Consider the following 23668-nt stretch of genomic DNA (forward strand, 5'->3'; position numbering starts at 1 on the left):
TAAAACCAGCCATTTTTAATATTTATATGAAATTTTTTTCTTACAATAAGTTTTTCTATCTACTGGTAAGTCTTGTTTCCAATTAACTTCTTTCTTTCAATAATTTTTTAATTTACATTAATCATTAAAATCTACTTAAAAATAAATTATAAATTAAAATAGTCAAATCTTCTGATCAAAAGAGGAAATAGGCAACGCTGTCCGCGTTCCAAACAACTTCAGCGTTGCCATTCGCTGCGACCCGGCCAGACAATCAGACGGATCATGCTGCTCGGAAAGCGTGTACGTCAATTCGTTTCCTAAAAATCGTGTTATCCATGGCTGTGCATTGTTGTTGGATCGTTTCTTCCTGAAATCATATCAAAATTCACGCGTTTGATCGAAATATTAATTATAATTGTGATCTTTTGTGCTCCTAGCTCAGTTTTTGTTTAGTGTTCGCTCTTTTAATTGGATTATCTCAGTTTTTTGGCCATCGAAGAAATCAAATTCAAGGTGAGTGCGTGTGTTGTGTGCAATGTCACCAATGAGTCTTTTATTTTACGGCCTCACCAATAACAACAAGTAAATGTCGCAATTTTTCGAAGGTTTTTATCATCGACTACGCAACGTTGTAATTAAAGATGAATGTTGGGAAATTTTCCTGTGTGCTTTGATTAAGATTTAATAGGTCTGATGAACGTTTATAGAAAGAAATAAACAGCTATAATTTATGTAAACATGAGAAATGCTCTTTGTTTTTGATCATTCTCAGAAACAGAAGCTTTTTTGTTAATGTCGTTAATATTTTCATACAGAAATGTCAGAAATATACTTTGTTTATGAACAATTTTAGAGATATACATATGTGGCTGTTGTGAATGTGTAAATAAGTCATTATAAACATTGTTTATGTTACATTATCATAAATGAAGTTATTTTTATAGGAAACTCTGTAAGACAATGAAATATATTTTCTAAAACTAACAAAGCGAATTATTTTTATAGTTATTTAAACAATATTGAGTGGGCGATACTTTTGAAAACAAAAATTTGTTTGACGTGACATATGTAGGTGTACAAAAATTATTATTTTGACAATATATGAAGGTCATTCTCTTTAAAATTATTTATATATTTACTAAAAAATGGCGTCATAAGAATATATATATTGTTAGTTAAGAACAGGTATTGAGAAAATATTTGTATTTTACCAAAAAAAATACTGATATATTGAAGACTCCTGCTTGTCTCATAGTCAAAAAGGTTTATGATTAAGGTGGCTTTGATTTTGACTTGACAGATAAAAACAAATATTCTAACGCAATTTTCCATAAAAATTTGTTTAGCTGTTATCAATCAAGTTCATTTGCTTCTGTTTTTTGAATTGTTTGTTTTACAGTGTTCTTCTCAGATACAAACAAATTTTAAACGATTAGGTATATCTTATTTATCTCTTTTTGTTGTTTACCTACTTCTAAAGACTTCCTGTAATAATAAACGTTCATTATATGAATTCTTTAAACCCACAGTGACGTAGGCACTTGAAATTATATTGTTCCTATCGAATGTTTACTAATTAATTTGACAGTGACTCATTCACTAATCTTCCTTTTGTTTCTTCTGTTTCAGAAACATTAAGCTCCACGACGGATCAGTAAGTACGGTATCCTAGTGACATTATCGCCTTATCACAGTGAATTAGTGCATTCGCGAGTGAACTATCACAGTGAACGTCATGCAAAACGTGCAGGACAGTCCGGTATCCAGACTGCAAGAGGTAGAGAAGCATGCTTCGTCCGGAGACGTGTCCATGTCGCCGGACATGTCGGTGAGCTGTCCGGTGGACACTGTGATCAAACGTATCCGTCATCACGTGAACGGTGGCAGTAGCTGTGATATCCGCGGGCATCGCGTCCCTTCGTCCGATAACGGTGATAAGTCCGGCTGCCAGGCTGGACCTGTGATAAACGACCAAAATTGTGATAGTAGTGACTGTTTCGAGAGTACTCTAGTGGCGGACAAGTATCAATTATTTGAGCAGGCGGTGGGTAGTTCGTTGTATAGATGTATCGATGTAAATACTAGCGAGGAATTAGTTTGTAAGGTAAGGAATTTATTTTTTCTAAAAATATATAGTGAAACATCAAGGTTTCTCAGAGATTTTTCAAAAAAAACTTTGAAATTCCCTAATTTAAATTTAATTTAAAGACGCGCGACAACGCCGCATGATGTAATAGCATGGCGAATTCGATTAAGGTGAGTGCCGAGCAAGGTTGCCTAATTTTTTTTCAAGGATTATTTTTTCCTGTAGAAATTTATACACTTCCCCAGGAAATTAACGCACCACAAAAAAATAACCCTAACTGTATTTTGATAGGAACCCTTTTTATACTAATACCGGGTGTAGCATTTATAACGTGTTTTTTTAATAAAATTTGTGACACTCTGTAGAGTTGATCAGTTACAGTATCAAGTTAAAATTGAAATCACATTTTAGCCTTATCTTTTTTTTACATTTTGTTTTTTTATTTACTCCATTATCTTCCTTATTACACGAGAAACAACATTTTATAGGATGACATGATTTAAACATTTTTCCATTTTACTCACTAAAGTAAGTAGCAGGCTATGGAAAAACACGGATTACCAGTAAATGTCAAATAGAGATGCTAGTTTCTGTGCAAACTTGTAGACCATTAGTATCTCTGAGCTGAGTTTGAAGGGTCCGAGCTGTTAGGAAACGTTGTCTTAATGTTGAGAGTTTTAAAAAACGTTCGATTCCTGTCTTGTCCCGGCCTGCGACAATTACTCCCCCAGTATCTCTATACCGTTTTATAACTCGTGAAATGGTTGAGTGAGTTACATTAAATCGTTCACCAATTCTTCGGTAGCTCCAACCTTCCTCAGGCAATATTAATGCTTGAGCACATTCTTCGCCAGTAAGATTTCTTGTTTCACGTGCACGTTGCATATTTTTGAAATAATAAAAGGACGAAAACGACTGACACTGACAACAAGCATCTCTATTTGACATTTACTGGTAATCCATGTTTTTCCATAGCCTACTACTTACTTTAGTGAGTAAAATGGAAAAATGTTAATTAAAACCAATATTAAATCCTGTCATCCTATAAAATGTTGTTTCTCGTGTAATAAGGAAGATAATGGAGTAAATAAAAAAACAAAATGTATAAAAAAGATAAGGCTAAAATGTGATTTCAATTTTAACTTGATACTGTAACTGATCAACTCTACAGGGTGTCACAAATTTTATTAAAAAAACACGTTAGAATTGCTACACCCGGTATTAGTATAAAAAGGGTTCCTATCAAAATACAGTTAGTATAGCAACATTGTGGAAAGAATAACCCATCATTCAAGAAAAAATCGTCCAAATCGGATAAGTGGTTTTGACAAAAAGTTAACTTAAACTTTTGGTTATTTTTTTGTGCAATTTAAGTATGCAGATTTCAAGTTAGAGGATTTATAAAAAAGGGTCCTGCTCAAAGGGCATTACAAGTGCTGTATGTAGGGTGGTTTAGGAAATTATTGAGCCGTATAGAAAGGGTCCTGAACCCTTTTTAGGGGCGGATATTATGACCTAGTTTTATATAGCCTTTTTTCGGTTCAATATTCTTCGACAAAAATAGATTGATCTAGATTTTTTTCTTTTAAATATTACAAAACATTTTTTTTTTGTGTCCGTTGGTTTGTAAGAAATAAGAATCTAGATCTACAATCGAGTCTACAACGAAATCATGAGAGATCACTGAAGTTAGATACACAATTTTTAGACACCCTGTATATACATTAAACGTTTTTAAACATTCTTGCGTGGATAAAATGCTCCTTAAACCACTTAGTTAACAAATTATTATCAAGTTTGTGTGAAACAAATATCATAATTTTTAATTATCGATATACCTACCTAATACGTCATTTCCGTCAAATTTATTGAACTATGTTTCACAAGTTGCATGCAATTGACAAAAGAAAGGGTTAAAAGTTTAAAAAATGTTGTGCAATATGAAATTATTTGTCATGAAACAATGACAGTCCGTTTTTGGTATGACTTATAACATGAACTCGTTTACTTACTAAAGAATCAATCAGTATTAATGTTATTGTGAAATATTAGTCAAAAACTAAGAGATTATTACTAGAAAACTTATTTATAATCAATGGAAATTTTTACGTAGTCAAGGAAATGCATAATCAAGATTTTTTTAGTCAGTTAGGTCATTGTTGACAAGATATTTCAGAGAAAACCCAAATTCTTATCTTGAGCTTTAAATTTTTGAGTAATTTTATTAATTTCAATAATTTCTTGCGTAAGTTATATCAACAATAATTGGATTTTGACCTTGGTGTAAATAGAAATAAATGTTTATATAGGGTGAGCTAATAAGAACTTTTATGTTGTTTTCTCCTTCAAAATTATTTTAATATTTATATTCGATTTAGTGTGGACCTCAATTATTACAAATAACCTTGACATGCTAGATTTTTCAATCAAATGACATGCTAGATTTTTTGATGTGTCCCTGTATCCGTGCAAAGATAAAACAAAGATCCGCATTTTTAATTGCTACTATCTGATGGCGAATTTCGCAAAATCCTTGTTGTGGTACTCTCGGTGACGTCACTGGCGTTTACATTTACGTTCCATTGTTTTGTTTAATTGTGCCAATTAAGTACCTAATCCTTTTTGGAAAGTACCTATACACATTATTTTTTAATTCATCGAAATTGGCGAAAGAATTTGCAGAATCATTAGCTAAAATAAATATTTACAGTGGGTTCCTGAAATCGCTTTTGTTACGTGAAGTGTTCAAAAAATCGGGTCTTGTTATTTAATGGATTATAATGATGTATACACAGTGACATGTTAAAAAAAATTGACTGGTTGTTGTATTATTGTACTATACTACTGTTGTATTGGCACGTACGCAATGTTAGTTTAAAAAATATTGTATTTATTTTTTATAATTATTTGAATACCTAATTTGTTAAATGTAGAATTTTATATTGAAGCTTACAAAATGTCCTGTTAATAGAACCACTACAGCTTTCCAACAGAGTGGCAATGGATTAAAAATAAACATTTTTTAATATTCTGATACTTAAATTTTTACTAAAAATAATAAAAAAGTCAGTACTTAGTTGATTGATTTTTTAAAAATATAGAGGGATCGCTACGAAGTTATTTAATTCAATAGAATCATATAACTATAACTATAGATTTTCATGGCAATGATTTAATAACACCTTTTGAAATAGCTATAGGAATTTTTCCAAGATATTTACCGTTATTATACTATTAAATTTACCGATATAATTTCTTAAGTCAACTCTATCAGCCCACACCTTAATATAACCTCATTTATTTGTACAGCAAGTACATAAATACATAAGTACTACACTACAAGTTGAAGTATACCAGGTGATACATTCTAATACTATAAGGGAATACTGATTTTGTTGCTGCTGCACAATGCTGGAATGTAAAAAATTGCAAGAGATGTTGTAAAGAAGATTGTAAAAATTGTATTAACAAATATATTAGTTTAATTTCTTTCTTGTAAATGTTTACTTATTTGTTTGTGTTGTTCAACTCAAACAGTACACCCAGGTGTAGTACGGTAGTACTCAGGAACCATCAACTCGAAGTTGGTCAAAGAATGCCCAGAGAAGCTGAACAAATTAGGCAAAGAAAATAAAGTCTTCCTACTCTGAGTGCCAGCCCACCAAGCGATTGAAGGCAACGAAAAAGCAAACGATCTAGCTTGAAAAGGAGCGAACGCTCCACTAACTGGACCAGAACCGTTCTGCTTCCCAAGTGGAATTCAAGAACCTGGAAGACTCAATCCGTAACCTGGAATGGGAATCCCCCAGCGTTCTAAGACACTCGAAGAAATTTCTCAGAACTTAAAACCGAGAAAAATCAAAGATTTTCCTTGATTTAAGTAAGAACAATCTTCGGATTGTCATGGGGTTTTTAACAGGACGTACTGTCTCCTCAACGAATACCTCAGTAGGCTAACAACGGCTATTGCAGATTCTGTGGGGAAAATGATGCCATACATCCTACCTACGTTCAATATGGTGTGGTCAGTATAGTTCAAAAATACTAGTCGATACATTTCGAGGCTCCCTCGTACGTTCGAAGGATTTATTTCCAAGCGGAATCCCTGACATAGAAATATTTATATACAGTTTCGTTGCTCAACAGAGACCGGCCGGCTGTGATGTAACTCGACGACTACCACGGCATTTGTCAAGGTGATTGCTTTTTACACACAGCCAAATACAAAAGAATCGTTTATTAAACAGTTATAGTAATTTATAAATAATTACTCCGTAGCACTGGCTATCCTATAAAGCCTCGTCTACACGTAACGGTCTACTGTCAGGTTTGCGTGTCAGGTAAAACGGAAGACCGTCTAGAAAACTCACAACATAGTTCAAGACAATAGGCCTTTACAAAAAGAAACTTGAATTTTTGATATAAGTTACTTTGAAAGATCTAAAAACGAACTGTGAAAGATTTTATTTAAATTCACCCCCGAGAAGGGGTGAAATAAATAAATAAAATTATTTTTTTTCGAAATTTTGGAGAAACGGTAAGGACTAGAAAAAAAAGTTTAAATAAAAGTAGAGCGTTCAATTTTACATAATAATTGTAATCAAGACAGACTTTTAAAAAGAAATGACGTTATAAACTTGTTGCTAAACCCACCTAATATAGGTGTTACACTGGTATTACAAAAAAAAATCGTTCTATTACGATAAATATATACGCCTTAGATGGTATGTTCAATATAATGAGATCTCAGAACCAATCCTTTTTAGGTTACGAAATGAATCCGTTCGATAGCAGGCAGGTTGCAAAAGCAACGTTTGTTCGAGACTTTTAGCAGATCGTTGGTGGAAATACTCTTTCCCGGTTTATACAGGGTGTGCGCAATTGGTTATATCAGGGTTTTTTTTTCACAACATCTATTAAGAAATTTGCATTTCTCAATTAAAATATTATAAGCTAAATTCTACGCTGGCAGCTGAGCTAGATGCTTTACCTATACCGTTATTCAGAAGCTATACAAACCTATCGATGAAAATTTACTTCCTAGTACACAACTACAGGATATTGGACAGAAGTACACAGTATCAAGTTTATTATAGTGATTTTCTGAGTCGCGTATGGCACAGAACGTTACCCAGAGCGAGTTAAATTGTTTTACAAAGAGTTATTTCTACCTCGAATGGAGTAGCTGTGGCAACACTGCCGTTACCGCTTTTCCTGACGCTAGCTCGCGTGTCGCGGCCTTGAATTTTTACTGCCAACGTGCGTAAAGAAGTTTAACTTCAAAAAGTACGACTTAAAAATTTATTCAGGTACTAGCTGATCCGGCTAAACTTCGTACTACCTGACAGTGATAATAAATGGACTAAATGGTGTAACCATGGGTTAACTAACCCACCTTAACTTGCCTTGAGTACTGGCGGATATTTTTTTTTACTACTCAAAGGACATTATTTATAAAAGAAGTTTTATGACCATTATTTTTCATTCTTATACCAGTTTAATTAAATGAATCTTTTTTGCATCAACCTCAACATTTAAATTGAGCAATGTTATTAATTACTGTCATCAAAACAAGCGTTTAACTTTGAAGGTTTGTCTCTTCTGATTAAATCATTCTCTGCATATTATTGTATATAATTTATATTAAATAAAAAGCAAAAAAAAATACTGAAACTTACATCTCGGTGGAGGGTGAATGAATAAATAGCCGAGCTATTTTGTTCCCACCACTCTGTATAATTAATGAACAAACAGAAAACGGAGGGTGAATCACATGTTTAAATTTGACCCTATAAAATTTTTGTTTCTCACGAACTGACCGGAAGATCCGAAGGGGGTTGATATTTAAAAAAATCGATAATTTTTAGAATCGTAACTTCAAAATTACAGTAGCTAGAATTAGAATTAGAATGAGTGGGAGGGGGGTTAATCACTGTGACCTTACAGATCCATTGTGTCCCCCTTTTTTGAGTCATAACTCATCATACAGTCCCAGGGCTTTGACAAAAGCCAGTATTTGGGACGGTTTTATAGAGGGTAGTTCTCCATCTCCAATATCAATCGTACCAAAATTCATGGCTCGAATGGTTGTCGTCTCGGCGCACTCAGTGATGAGGTGTACTGGTGTTTCCCCATCTTCCCCACAGAATCTGCATTCGCCGTTTCTTCTTAGTTTCAATCTACTGAGGTGTTCATTGAGGAGACAGTGTCCTGTTAAAAACCCCGTGACAATCCGAAGATTGTTCTTACTTAAACCCAGGAAGATCTGTGATTTTTCTTGATCATAAGCCCTCAGAAACTTCTTCGAGTGTCTTGGACCGTTGCAAGATTTCCATTCCAGGTTGCGGATGGAATCTTCCAAGTTCTTGAGTTCCGCCTTGAGTTGGTTACCACTTGGAAAGCAGAACGGTTCTGGTCCAGTTAGTGGAGTGTTCGCCTCCTTTCCTAGCTAGATTATTTGCTTTTTCATTGCCTTCTATCCTTTGGTGAGCAGGCACCCAGAGTAGGATGACTTTGTTTTCTTTGCCTAATTTATTCAGCTTCTCTATGCATTCTTTGTATTGTTTTGTTCTTTGTTTGTCTCTTGTCATTACAGTAGCTAGCGAAATGCGGTTTTCAATTTAAGATTAGGAATAATATTTGCAAAAAAATTTGTAATAACATCAAAATCAGTCAAAGTCGCAGTTTTTCAGATATTCCGTGTTTCCGTAGTCCGTTTTTGAGAAAATCCGTGTGGAGAACTCCAAACTCCCATCGGACGCGACCCCAGGTGGCGGATAGGGGAAACAACCGCGGACCAAAATTAGAAAAAAATCCTTTACTTTGAAACTAAAAGAACTGCCTACCTACTTTTTATTAACATATTTCAGTATGGGCGGCTATATTTTTTAATTTAGAAACGCATCTGACTTTGTACAACCTAGGCTAGACCACTCTGTACAACCTGCGAGGGCAAACAGTACAAGAACATAAAAAATTACAGTTAAAATTGAATCACCCAGATATATATTTAACAAAAATTATCGATACATGTAAAAACTCATCGATATTTAAATATATCGATGATTCTAGTACATCCCTACATAAAATTATACAAATACACGGAGAATATTTTGCATATATCACAAAGAATTCAGCATCTTAATAGCCACCACCCTAAAAGATTGAAACTAGTGGAATGGATGAGACAAGTTCAAGTTCACGATGTAGGGGTGAAAAAACAGGTTTTAGACGCATTGAAAATATGAGAACGAACTATTCGAATTTTTAGTTGATTTTTTCTTGTAATGCTAAATCGGTAGAGGAGGAACAAGTTTGATGGGAAAACGAAACTTTTTGTACAATTTGATTTAATTTATGCCTGGGTATAATTTAAATATATTAATAATAATAATAATAGGTCTTCTAACCGCCCTAACAGAGTTTTTGAGAATAACAAACATTGTTTATTAAGAAAAAAATGTCTACACCTCTTTGGCCGGATTCGTCTGTTCAAAAAAGGCCTCAAACTTTTTGTATATGATTAAGTATTTTTTAATTTTTACTTAATGTTTATTTATGTTATGTTAACTTATCATTAAAATCAAAGGAGCGATAGCCATTTTAGGACTTTTTTGAAGAGATGAATTCGCCACAGGTATAGACCATTTTTTACCTCTTTAGCATCTTAGGTTCCTCTATTATTATGATTATTATTTCAATTATTTGTTAATAAATACATAAAAAAAAGTATGTGCAACAATCTAAATATCAAGAGAGATACAAAGAGTAACAAAAACCTTTGCAAAATGGCGATTGCCTAAATTTAAATAACAGCCTGTAAATGACTGACTAATTACATATTCACAGATACGTGTTACATCTAACCTACCTTTGTTAGTGATCGCATTGAAACAGACCTCCAAGGTTAAAATCCTATTTATTAAACTAAAAAAAAATTGGATTGCTTCACGTCAGTACATTAGCCGAAAATATCGAATAGCGATCTAAAGTTTCAAGGTAAGATCTGATGCGATTCGATATGGCAGTTTGATCTGCAGGGCTGTTACAGGGTGTCCCAAATTCGAACTTGATCATTATTATCAAAATGCCATCTGAAAAAAATCTGCATACTTAAAAGTGGCGAATAAAAGTGCTGCCAGCTGAAAATTAAGATTACAAAATCTGCATGTATGCAATAGCACGAGCAGGGAATGCAGTAAATGCCATGATACCGCATTTTTGCGCATTTTAAACATATCGTAACAATATTGTAATGTTTCGTAGCGATTGGCAAACGCGGTTATTAACAAACCTACTAAATGTCATGTTTTTGTTTCGGAAAAGTACTAGAAAAGTCACGGGAAAATTGTTACTTTTGAAAATCTATTCCAATAAAAATTGTCTGTGAGAAAAATTGTTTTAATATTTTTAATTACACTTGTCACAATTATTATTATATCAACAATCAACTTAAGCCATACAAATTACAATTTAAAGAGAATATTTTTTTGAAATCGACGTAAAAATTTCGCAATCAGTGACGGAGACGGATGATGATTTTTCGCTTGAATAAATAACTATTTAATTTTATTTTTAACCAATAGCCTTGCCTGCGCCCTTGAAACCTGACGACGACATAGAAGGTTGAGCGAATAAAAATAAATAAAATAATTAACTTTTGCGTAATATGAATATTTAAGGTTCGGTAGATACGGGGGTCGATCAAAAATTAATGCAAAAAAAATGGTCAAAAGTGCGAGTCCATTCATTATCTATACAACATTAGACACTATATTATTATAAACTGTTTTTCCGATTTAGTTGAAATTTTGAATGCGCGTATAAGTAATTAAAAAAAATGAAGAAACGCATTACTAAAAATTGTATTAATCAATAATATATATAAAAAAGTCCCCTTGACTAGGATTCGAACCTGCCTTACTACGGCTCGAACGTCATAGCAGCGTAAAGTCCTAATGCTTTAACCACGCGGCCACCGACGACTTGAAAGATTTTATGTAAAATTCTTACTTAAAAAATAATGTTTAGTGAAAGTACTTTTTTATTTATAAACATTTATTTAATTCTGTTTTTAGTATTTGTTCTTATAGCGGCAACATAAATACGTTATCTGTAAAAATTTCAACTGTCTAGCTATAACGGTTCATAAGATAGACCTTTGTGACAGACGGATGGACAGCGAAGTCTTGGTAATAGGGTTCCCGTTTTTACCCTTTGGGTACGGAACCCTATAAAAAACAACCCTCCCATAGTTCTTATACAACCTTCAAATTAACCTAAATTAAATCCTTTTTTCTTGTTTCAGATCGTGTCCCGCGACAACTACTCCCTCATGTCCGCCCATTACCGGCTAGACTCCCACCCCCGCGTCCAGCCCCTGCACGAGGTGGTCTCGGGCGACCGCTACCTCTACCTGGTGTTCCCGCGCGCCCACGGCGACCTGCACTCGTACGTGCGCCACCGGAAACGGCTCCGGGAGTCCGAGGCCCGGAGGCTGTTCCGCCAGATCGCCGACACGGTGGCGCTGTGCCACCGGAACGGCATCGTGCTCAGGGACCTGAAGTTGAGGAAGTTCGTGTTTGCGGACGAGGAACAGTGAGTATATTTTTTCTTAATGTTTGGATTTTTAGTTATTTTATTTTTTATTGCACTAGCGTGTACGCGCGACTTCGTTCGCGTCGAATTAAGGTTGTCGCCCACTAGAACGCGGCGCGGCGCGGCGCTGGGAAGAGATTTTTTTCCGGCTGCGAAGGGACTGCGCCCACTATAGCGCGCTTTTGAAACGCGGCAACGCTATTTAGTTATAGTCGAAGTGTTTTTTACTTACTGTAGTTTAGTTTTTAAAGCAATGAGTTCAAGTACGGACGAAAGCGTATTTTTTGTGTTCTTCTAACAGAGGAAGAGGAAGAGGGGGTGAGGAAAAGTTTGGACTCATACGATTAACAAAAAAAGAAAGAAGTTTAGAGAATTTTACCATCTTTTTCCAGATTTAATAAAAGACAAAATCATTTTTTTCAGTATTACAAAATATAAAGGAAACATTTTACGCACTCCTCAATTGAGGGTTTTAGAAGAAAAAACACCGCGTATATCTACTCATCATATTTTTTCAGAAGAGACAAATTACTAATATTTTTGATAATTCTTATTGATTCTGATGTGTATATTAGTTATGTGGTCAAAAAAACCCTGATCTTTTTGATATATTTAGGTAATTAGAATTTAAAAATTGGAGATTGTCACTTTTGTTAAAAAGTGGAGATTGCCAGTTTTGCCTCTACACCCCTCAATTATATTAAATCTTTGATAGAAAGGCATTTCGTCCATCTGTCTCTAGTGAGGGAAGAATAAAAAAAATATCATATTCCTTTATGAAAATCGATTTGCCTAATTTACCTTTAGAAATACAATTCTGCCATTAATACATATCACTAGTTCCTAGTCAAAAAGCCAACTGAAAAGACTCGAATGCAAAATTATTTCCCTTGTGAGTACGCACACTGCAACGCGCCGAAACGCGGGAGACGGGAAAAAGTTGCTAGAGAAGTCTTCCGACTTCTTGACGGAAATCCCGCGGCGCGCTTCTGCGCTGCGCGCTCTAATGTGCGTTGGTCCATTTAAATACATGGCAAGCAGACAAAAGAAATTTCCACATGGCGCCGCGCCGCGTCGCGCCGCGGTCTAGTGGGCGACAACCTTTAATCATTTTTAATGGTGATGATAAAGGAAAGCAAGAATTTCCATTAACATACAAACTGGAAAAAAAATTCTCACATTTATGTCAGCATGAGAAAAAAACAATATGGCGATATTATTATATAACTTGGTAATATTTGAGGTAGTTTCATCTCGTTGGAATATGACTTTCGAAAAATCCGTTTGCCAAAAATAAGCTTTTTACGTCAAACAGTTTAAGCAGAATCGTGGTTAATCAATTACCCAACTTTTTGGAACACCCTGTATGGTTTTTTAAAAAAAATTCAAAATATGTTTAAAAATAAAATAAATTATGCGTGTCCAAGCGTTTTCCCGAAAGACTAGCCGTTTTTTAAATAACAAATATTGTAATATTTAAGAGGCGTTATCACCCTCTTGGAATTTAAGATTCGAGAAACCCCTCCTTATCGAACCTCTACACCCCACAGTCAATCCGTTTGCCAAAAATCAGCTTTAAACGTCAAGCAGTTTAAGCAGAATCGTGATTACTCAATGGTCATATTTTATGAAACACCCTGTATAAATTTTTAAAAAATCTTAAAATATGTAAAACAACAAAATAAAATATACGTGTTTAAGAGTTTTTCCGAAAAGCTCACCGGTTTTTAAATAAAAAATATTCTAATATTTGAGGGGTGGTTTCACCCCCTTAGAATTCGAGTTTCGAAAACTACTTCTTATCGAACTTCTACACCCTAAAGTCAATCCGTTTTCCAAAAATCAGCTTTTTACGTCAATGGCTTTAAGCAGGATCGTGACCAGATTTTTTGAAACACCCTGTATACATTTTTATAAATCTTAAAATATGTAAAAAAAAACAAAATAAAATATACGTGTTTAAACGTTTTTTCGGAAACTTGACCGTTTTTTAAATAAAAAATATTGTAGGTAATATTTGAGGGGTGGTTTCACCCCCTTAATTGGAACTGGAATTTCGAAAAATCCCTTCTTATCACTCTAGAATCAACCTGTATGCCAAAATTGAGCTTCTTACGTTGAGTGGTTTGAGCAGGATCGTGATTAATCAGTGAGACAGTCATTTAAAGATTTTATATATTAGTAGAGAAGTATAGATTATATTCTTTGCAAAACCTAGCAACCTAGCCAAGCTGTCTTAGTCATTGGTTGATGACGTACATAAACCATTTGAAATATGTTTTGTAAAGCGACGACGCGTCGGTACCCCGGATATCTTTTTATATCTCGTCCAAATTCGCACATTCGATGCCAGATACAGTGAGATATTTTTAAGATTTCCGTTGGTACATAAACGCTCAGACTTGGCCAATGGTTTTATTTTAAGCATGGTCCACACGAACTGATTACGAACTAATGAACTACAAATAAAGGAATTGAAAAAACATGAAATTTGCCCGATAAAATAAATTTTTGTCAAAACAAAAACGACAAAAAATGTCGTCGATTTCATGACTCCAGATGAAAGAAAGAGACTGCTGAGGAATAACGAAGAAAGACCTTAAAAGAATAGAGTAGGTACGACAAAAGATCCAGATAATAGATGTCATCCACAGAATCAAATCCCTCAAGTGGCAATGGACAGGACCCCTGGCAAGAAGGACAGGACCACAAAAATTACAGCATGATACCCACGAGGAATTAACAGACCTAGAGGAAGACCAAACCTGAGATAGGACCATGATATTAGGAAATTAGCAGCGATAACTTGGGCCTGCATAGCCAAAAATAGATAACAATGGGCTCTACTACAAAGAGAGTATATAAAAGATAATTGGAAGATGATGATTCAACAAAAATACAAAAGAAAACTAAAGGCTGCCATTATGCATCCAGTATTCTCGTAACGAACTAGTTTGAATAGCTATTATCATAAATAACAATCCTCCCTGCTTTGACTGGAGTAACACGGATGCATCTACCTTTTGAAATGGCTGCTAGAGATTTCGTACCGCGATATAATACCGGAATGTACGGCGATCTGCGAGAAGCCCGTTCGCCATTTTAAAAATCTAAACTACGCGCCGTACCTGAATAATGTAAATTGCATCTGGTACTGCCCATGGGAGATGGCGAGCGTACGTACGGAATACAGAAAAGGCCTTAACCTTACAGCTTTTTTATCACCTCGAGTAGAATTAGAAGAGAAGAGCTCTTACAGGTGGTACTACAGTGCGAATTAGTAGGTACTATATTAAGTTTTAGAGTCTGTTCATTTTCACAAAGGGGTGGTCCATGATAAAACTTAGGCTGTATTCCGTTGCTTACCTTGGTTATGGTTTTATGTTCCGTTTCTATCGGTTTCCTGCATAGATAAAAGACTTATACTATTAAAAAATAGATAGGCAACTTATAATACATTTCAATTTTATTATACAAGGGCGCCTCTGGTAGATGGAGGAAGAAATACTAATGGAAGAGAGGGGTGCGGGGAAGGGGCGTTGTTTTAGTTAATTTAAAATAAATTTAGACATACATGTAAGAACACTTTGTGTGCTTTTAATTAGGTCGAACATATTATAAACGATAAATCAACTGAATTAAAAGCATACAAAGTGTTCTTATATGTCGGATATTAATTAAAAAATATATTAAAAAGACTAGAAATAGTATGTATTAAGTTGTTACAGTTATAATTTAATCTTTGGCGGTTTTCAGCAAATAGCAGGCAGTTTTACATAATTTTCCTCCCTTTGAAGTGAATTGGAAACGGCTATATAATTTTGGTATAGCCAAGATTCCCAGTTTGTTTCCGTTTGAGACCTGAAATAATAAAAACAAATTAAATTAGATGTAATCATCTGCTGATCATGCTAATATAACACAACGCGCGTCCTTAATTCCTTACATGCACCGTAATAAAATTAAATAACTGCTCAGCAGCTGGCATTTATTAGCAGTACTAATTTAAAAAATCTATAACTGTAAGTAGGTAGATATGTTTAATTTACTTACCATTGTATCCTTCGGAAACCAGGTGTACAACAATTAAACTCCATGATAAAAAATAATTAAGAGTCTATACAAAACACAAATTGTCCCACCATTTTTAAAAAACATTGTCTAAAACAGAATACTGGCAAAAACTCTGAAGGAATTTAATTTTACAATAATTCGACAAATCAAAAACGAAATCAAACCGTAAAATCACAACAAAGCGTCTCTGAGTGACAGTTAAAAATCAAATTTTATTATTGTCAGATATTGACATTTGCATTGTTAATATTGACAGTTTTAATATTTTGCGCCTCTGCATCTTGGAGGAAAAACTATTTTTAATGAACCGTCATTTCCATTTAAGTTTCTCAGCCATGGTTTCCTGAAAGTTTTCTTATTACGGAACACGGTTTCTGAAAAATATCTATCATAATTGTCACCAAACTAACCAGCGCGTGCAGGCTGGTTTTTCTAGTTTTGTTTGTCAATCAATGTCATTTATGTGACAGAAATCAAGCAAATATTGGAAGTTCGAGTAAAATTCTCATTTAATTTCTAAAATTTGAAATAATATTTTGTATTTATATCCAAAAGCAATGGAGGTACTTTTTAGGACCATTGTTTCTTAAAGCCAGGAACATTTTAAGAAAACATGAAAAACAAGACAACAAGTTATATATCGTGAATGTTTTGTAAGCTATAAAAATATAAATATTGATTCGATTTGTTTATTTATTATTGATCTGTTTTAATGTTGGACCTGCCAATCTTCACTTGAGCTGTCTAACTAGTTTAACAGTTCATTAATAAAGTATTTTTCAATATTAAACTCCATTGAAAAGAAGAAACAAACCTAAAAGCAGATAATAGGTACATTAAAAATGCATAAATGATACATTTTATGATTAGGTATTGAAATTTAGAAAACGTCAACATTTGACGTTTCCAGTATTTTACCGTTCCGTATCAAACCGATGTTTTTCAGGAACCGCTCCTTACCGGAATTTACCGGTCTGGTTCGCCTGGTTTTGCAACGGAATACAGCCTTAATAGTAATTACGTTATTAATCAAAGTCAATGTCCAAACGACTCCCAAAAGAATTTTTTATTTGTGTCCGGTTTCGACTGTTCAGTCATCATCGATTGACATATTTTCTAAAACAACTTGGTTAACAGTTGGCAGCACTGTTACCTTTGATTTGCGCTAATAAATAACGAGTTATTAGCGCTCCGTACACCTACGGGATTTATTTCGCAGACGCCAGATACGATCAAGAACCGTCCGTTTCTTTTTCGCAATCCCGCCAATCGAGGTATAAATAAGGTCGCCAATTTTAAATAAGATCGGACTAATTAACGTAATTACTTGTTTACACTATCCGCTGGTGTTTATCGGACGTTTTCTTACTCCATTCTACGCGTATGCCAGCCAGTGTGCGAGTGTGTGCGTTGCCCGACGACGATTTATAGAGGAGCAGAGAGATTTAGTGTAATTTTATTTTGCTGTGTAACACCAAAGGTTCCAACCCTCAACTGTAATGTTTCCTTTATCGAGACCTAACAGCGCTGAAAAAAATTGCACTTATTGACGGCATACACTGTATTTTTTGTCGATCATTTTTTTCGTTCAAAAAAAAAACTACCTACAAGCTTTTAATATAACAAAAAAAATGATCCGAAAATAATGCACAGGATGACGGAGCGACTTCCAGCGAGGGCCCCATTTCATTAATCACCACGTCACGTCTCAATTAAACAGAAGGAAGGCCCCTCGTTGCCGCGGGCACGCTTCCCCTGCTGTATGCGCAACACAAAAGAGAATTTTCGCTGCTGAGGACCCCGTTTTTTTTTATTCCATTGTATAAAATTGGAAACAGGGGATACGACTGGCTCCGGCGTTTTTTTTGGTTGTGTTAGAGTCCGGTCGTGTGCCTGAGGTTAACCGGAACAGGGAACCATCGAATAAAAGTTTTTTTTTTCGATGGTTTTGGAGCCTGGATGTATCCTTGGATACTGGATAATTTAAACAGACAAAACAGACAAACCTCACAAAACGAAGACAGACAGTCTCTAGGTAGATTCAGTTCAGATCTTAGTTATTAGATTGAAACTGAAATGATAAATTTGAGAACTTTTATTTTTTTTTAATTAATCATAAATTTCTCTTCGAAAAAATGATGATAAAAACAGTTTCACACACTTTTGACACAAAAACATTTCAAAATTATGATTTTAGTCTAGTATCTATTTAGTCAACATGTTTAATTTATGTCAATGATGACAGGTATTGATAATTTCGATCCCAAATCCTAGTTCCAAATATCTCGAGAACCGTTACTCGTAGCTCGTAGCGATTTTTACCAAGACACATTTTTTACACAAAAAACGTCAGAAATGTACATTTTTTTACATATTTATAAGAAATTTTAGAATTTTTGGATTGAGAGTTGTTTTCCAAAAAAAATGAAGAATGCTGTTGTTTTTATTGTTTACAAACCATAACAAGACACGAATAAATCTATTTTTCTTCACCGCATGTCATTGACATCTCCAGACGTGAAAATATTACGAGAATTTAAATCACTACTCCTTCGAAGTAATTTAAATTACAGACAGCGACATTATTAAGACGAAAATAAATGGAATACCGTTGCAAATAGCTGTTCTTAGCGCTGTCAGTGCTAACTCTAATGTTATTTTAACAATTTAAAGACACATCTCAAAGATTTTGTTCCAAACTGACTATTTTGTTGTTGAAAATCGATAAAATCATTTATGAAATCACTCTCTAACAAGTTATTGTAGTTATGTAAGAGTTAAAATCAACTCAATCTCTCGAATATAATGTATATGGTTATACGCCTGCATTTCTATTGAATACAATGTGATTTCTTCATTTCAATATGGTAAATCGTCTCACAAATTTGGATAACGATTGCGGCATTCGAAAGTTTTGAAAGATAATTCAAATTTAAAAAAAATATGCCTTACATTCAGTATCTTCATCAACGATCGTCATTTTCAGCTTATTCAACCATTTCGAATTATGGTGTAGCTTCAATCATATATTTAGATGCTCTCTTAGGGCAATATCTATGTTGACTGGTGTACTGTGGGATCAAGGAATTTCTAAAGCTGATAAGAAGAGCATATATAATACGATAGTGAAAAGCATAATAACTTACGGAAGCGAAGTATGGCAGTTGAAAAGCAGAACAGAGAACATGCTATTACCGACCGAAATGGATTACTGGAGGAGATCTGCTGGAAAATCGAAGAGAGAAAAAATAACCAACGACAGAGTAAGAGAGATTATGAGAACAGAACACACAAATGTGGACGACATAAGAACAAAACAGCTCATACGGTTTGGTCATGTGCAACGAATGCCCGATCACAGAATACCAAAACAAATTTTACTGTGGACACCTCGAGGCAGAAATAAAAGAGGAAGGCCGCGACGAAGCTGGAGGGAGGGTGTGGATAAAGAACCAGAAAATAGAGAAATACCTGATGATCTCTGGCTAAATACAGAAGAGTGGAGGTTAGGTGTCGGAAAACGTCATAGAACGTTATGTTTGTTGGTCCAGTCCAGTTAACGGATGTGATTATACTCTTGCTTTGGCTTCTTTGTATGTTGGCGAGAGTTTCTATATAAGGCCTCTCAGTACCTTGTTTCGCTACCTGTATCATTGCCTTAGGATATATGTATTGAGTGTAACTACAGGTTATATATTTGGGCATCCCCAGTTTGTGCATCTATAAATGAATCCTTAAAATAAAACTTTGTGCTAACACAACCCTACAATCACAGCAAATCATTTAAATTAAACACCACGTACCTATCAAATTAAAAAAAAAAGTTAATGGACTTCTTTAACATCATGAGAAACCTTAAATTATACACGTTCAATTATTATTTTCTCGATTAACTACTGCACTGCTGCGTCTGGTGACCCCGCCCTTGGTATCGCAGCAGTCACTACTCCTGGTACTTGCTGTCGGCATTTTGAAGACGGCAAAAAGGAAAATAATAAGACGAGCACGAGCCAAACGAGCAATAAAATTAAAAATTCCTGCAAAACCTGCACGGCAGCATCGATAGCGAGGGCAGTCGCACTTGGCAGTACCGGTTTGACGGCACCGGCGCAGCGCCATCTAGACGATGGCGGTACCACAATAAACTGGCTTTGTACCGAGTTATTGTTATTAAAGCTTAATATTTAATCTTAATTAAGCTTAAAAATATTTACTAGCAGACCTTGCAGTCAAACAGTGCTCTTTTTAGAACCTCTTTTGGTGCGAAGTGTTACAAGATAAGCTTAATAGCCGTAAAAAACTCATCGCAACTTTATTAAAATATTTTGAACCGGAAAGAGGTAGTAGTAGCCCTTTATGTCCCTTAAGTGCTGTTAAGAACGTGAGTTTTGTTGATGTAACTAATAACTGTTTATATATTTATAATTAATTTATTTTTGTTTCTTAATTAAATAGTTTGATTAAAAGAAAATATATAAAAATGGGCAACGTTGTGCCGGTCAAGCTTATAATCACGTGACTAAAAGTTTATTTGGTATGAACCGTAATAAAAATAATGCAAATTATGGACAAATCTGGTCAAAGCCGGCAATTTTCACAAGTCGAGCGATTGGCGATGACGCCATTATATAGGCTTGTTGAGAAATCTCGAAATATCAAAGCTATTGGGAAAATCTGCGATCCTGTACGTAGCCTTTACTTTTCTGCTTGCCCAAGAAGACAATGAAGGCAACGCAACGCGCGCAATAGCCTATAAGTAATGGTAAATTAATGAAATGGCGACCTTTCAACTCCCTGCAACTCGTCGCAATATCGAGTCAATTTAAACGACTTTTGCCACTTTAGGTCGTTATTGGTAATTCACACCCTTCGGGCTAATCGCAGGTTGTGAGTATTTTTCTCAGAGAAATACTTAAACAGAGATGACCTCTAATATACAGAGTGTTCTACATGATACTCTGTTTATTATTATTTACTGACATAGAATTATTGAAGCAATAATACATATAGTTTTATTTTTAGAAAATATACCAGATTATTTTTGAATTTGCTGCGATTGGTGATTTTGTTAATGTTGCAAGAACTATAGGAAATTTTTTGGAGCTAAATATAAAATTTATTTTCTATATTTAACGATGGAGTTAAGCAATTCTTAACAAACTGTTAAAATAATTCAGATTATAGAAGTATCTGTTTTATAAATACGCTTTAATTTTTAGCAGATATGTCTATTTTAATATTATAAACATCAGAATTTGTTCCAGAAACAAATATTCTAATGAAAATTTTAAATTAATAAATTATGTTTTGGTTCAGTATTATTTCTTTCGCCTGATTACTGTGCCAAAGATGACGATGCAGTCGATGAAGCTCAAATTGAATCGTGATTCTGCATTGTAAGATGGACGCATCGACGCCAAGCCTTGTCAGTATCCTTTGTAGATGCGCCACACTGATATAAATCTCGATACGGGCAGGATTCTTTAATGTGAGGTAGCCTGATTGATACTATCGCAGATTGAGATATAATTTGATGCAATGCATTGCTTTGCTACCCGTATATATGCTACGGTATTTTTGTGATAACATAAATGCTTTCCAGTTTTTTTTTTCAAATTATGTATACCTAGAGAAAAAGAGGTTTTAAAATGTTTTATACAGGGTATTTCAATTTGAAAAGTAGTAGTTTTTGAGGTGGCTATCGGCCTGTTCCACTGCAATCTTTCCATATCTAATGTGGTTGCCATTCTCCAGTCGTGTCCTTTTCAAAAAGTCTAGCAACTTGGCGACTGAACACTCCATATCTGTCATTGGTATATCATTGCCTATTTCAGGGAAACGCACATTTGCCAGGCACCGACATAAAATCTATTCTGAACTCAAGAACTTGGAAGATTCCATCCGCAACCTGGAATGGAAATCTTGCAATGGTCTAAGACACTCGAAGAAGTTTCTGAGGGCTTATGATCAAGAAAAATCACAGATCTTCCTGGGTCTGAGTAAGAGCAATCTTCGGATTGTCACGGGGTTTTTAACAGGACACTGTCTCCTCAATGAACACCTCAGTAGATTGAAACTAAGAAGAAACGGCGAATGCAGATTCTGTGGGGAAGATGGTGAAACACCAGTACACCTCATCACTGAGTGCGCCGAGACGACAACCATTCGTGCCATGAATTTTGGTACGACTGATATTGGAGATGGAGAACTACCCTCTATAAAACCGTCCCAGATACTGGCTTTTGTCAAAGCCCTGGGACTGTATGATGAGTTATGATTCAAGAAAGGGGGACACAATGGATCTGTAAGGTCGAAGTGATTAACCCCCCTCCCACTCATTCTAAATTCTAAAATTCTAAAAAATCCAATCTAATATAAATAAACGTATTGCTCAGCCATCTGTAGAGGTTAGTAATGCATGGGTACCGCTTCTTTGATTTTAATAAACATAAGGAAACATTAAAAACAAATTAAACAAACATACAGAAAGTATAAAGCTTTTTGGATTTACCTCATTAAGTAATTGTTAATTTAAAGTTTAACTTCATATCTTTTTAATTTAACAGAACGTCAAAAGAATATAAAGGGACCACGAAAATCTCTTAGGTAATATCCCACCATAGATTATCTATTGTCGATGACACCGTAGAACGGATATTCATCGATGCTATATTGAAACCGGACTCACGTAACTTGAAATGAATGCCGATGATACGCTTCCGTTCGTCAAATTTAAGAATGCCATCCGCCCAGCTGCGATCTCGATTCATTTTGCCAACTTCCGGTAGTTTCGTTAGTTCGCAACAGAATAGAAACCTTTTAGTAAAAATAGTAGTAAAATACTTTAAAAGAAAAATTTTAACCTTAGATCTCTCGTAGCCTACCTGGATAAGTAAATTCGCGTCATTCTTGTCGAAAGCATATCAGAAATATTCGATAATCTGACAGAGCTACTGTTAAAGGCTCTAGTGGGTCTACTAATAAAGGTTATAGATGATTTCTTACTAACGATTTTCTGGAAAACTTTTTATTTCAAAACATAAGCTAAAAAAGATAAATACTTTCCTATGTTTATTCCACGATTATTTATTGTACGTAAATATTTCTTTTCTGTACGATGGCTTTTCTGTACTACCGGTGTAGGAGTAGCGACACATTGATTTCAAATTATCAATTTTATATCGGTAGACGAAATAGAGGACTGTTGGCAACCCTAAAGGCGGCTACAGACGTTCATGCATACTTGACAAGTGTACTTATGCAAACGTACTGTACAAGTTTGCATTGACTCCACACAATACAAGCGCACTTGAATAGTTTTAGTCTGGTTTTAGTAGGTAAAAATGGACGAAAAGAAGACGCGCTAGCTCTTGCGATGTTCGTTATTCTGCTTAAACAAAAAGAAAAAAAGAAAACTCGTCGATTTTGATGCAAAAACTGCCTTCTAAAAAGGAATATTTATTACTAATATTTTAAACGAATCAAAGTTTTACCCTGCTAAATATTTGTTCTTAAACTGCTTATTTTTTTACAATCAAATCGCGGTTTGCAGTTTTATCAATTTCTTGCAATTTTTTAATTAAACTTTTACATGCAGCCTCTCTTACTAATGAACTCCACCAATACCTCCCGCATACTTTTTCATATTCACTAGCCATTTTTATCTATCTTCTGGTAACAAACAAATAAGAACCAAGCAATAAACCTACTAGAATCAACTTCAGGCTTGCGGAAGTTTGATACACACGTTCATGCATACTTGCGCAAATCACTGGGGCATGTAGTGTAAATTTAGTCTGTTCTCCTCCTAAATGTGCCGGTGTGTTTAGTTAAGATTCACGTGGGCCTCATTCGACAATCATCCCACCAAAATACTCCGAATCGGCTCTGTTACAATCCGAAGCAGGCTGTTGCAAAACATCGGCCACC

The 23668-nt window shown here is 34.8% G+C and overlaps 1 protein-coding gene across 1 annotated transcript in view; it reads left to right on the forward strand.

Annotated features, from left to right (window-relative positions):
- The first annotated feature begins 248 nt into the window (after positions 1 to 248).
- LOC115886390 (tribbles homolog 2) overlaps positions 249 to 23668 on the forward strand; it is an 80861-nt gene continuing 57441 nt past the window's right edge. Inside the window, exons 1-3 of the mRNA XM_030905514.1 lie at positions 249 to 495; positions 1612 to 2086; positions 11376 to 11665. Coding sequence (XP_030761374.1) covers positions 1718 to 2086; positions 11376 to 11665 — 659 coding nt within the window. The 5' untranslated portion in view covers positions 249 to 495; positions 1612 to 1717. The remainder of the gene's footprint in view (positions 496 to 1611; positions 2087 to 11375; positions 11666 to 23668) is intronic.

Source organism: Sitophilus oryzae, unplaced genomic scaffold, assembly GCF_002938485.1.
Source record: "Sitophilus oryzae breed Bouriz unplaced genomic scaffold, Soryzae_2.0 scaffold_488_pilon_pilon, whole genome shotgun sequence".
NCBI lineage: Eukaryota > Metazoa > Arthropoda > Insecta > Coleoptera > Curculionidae > Sitophilus > Sitophilus oryzae.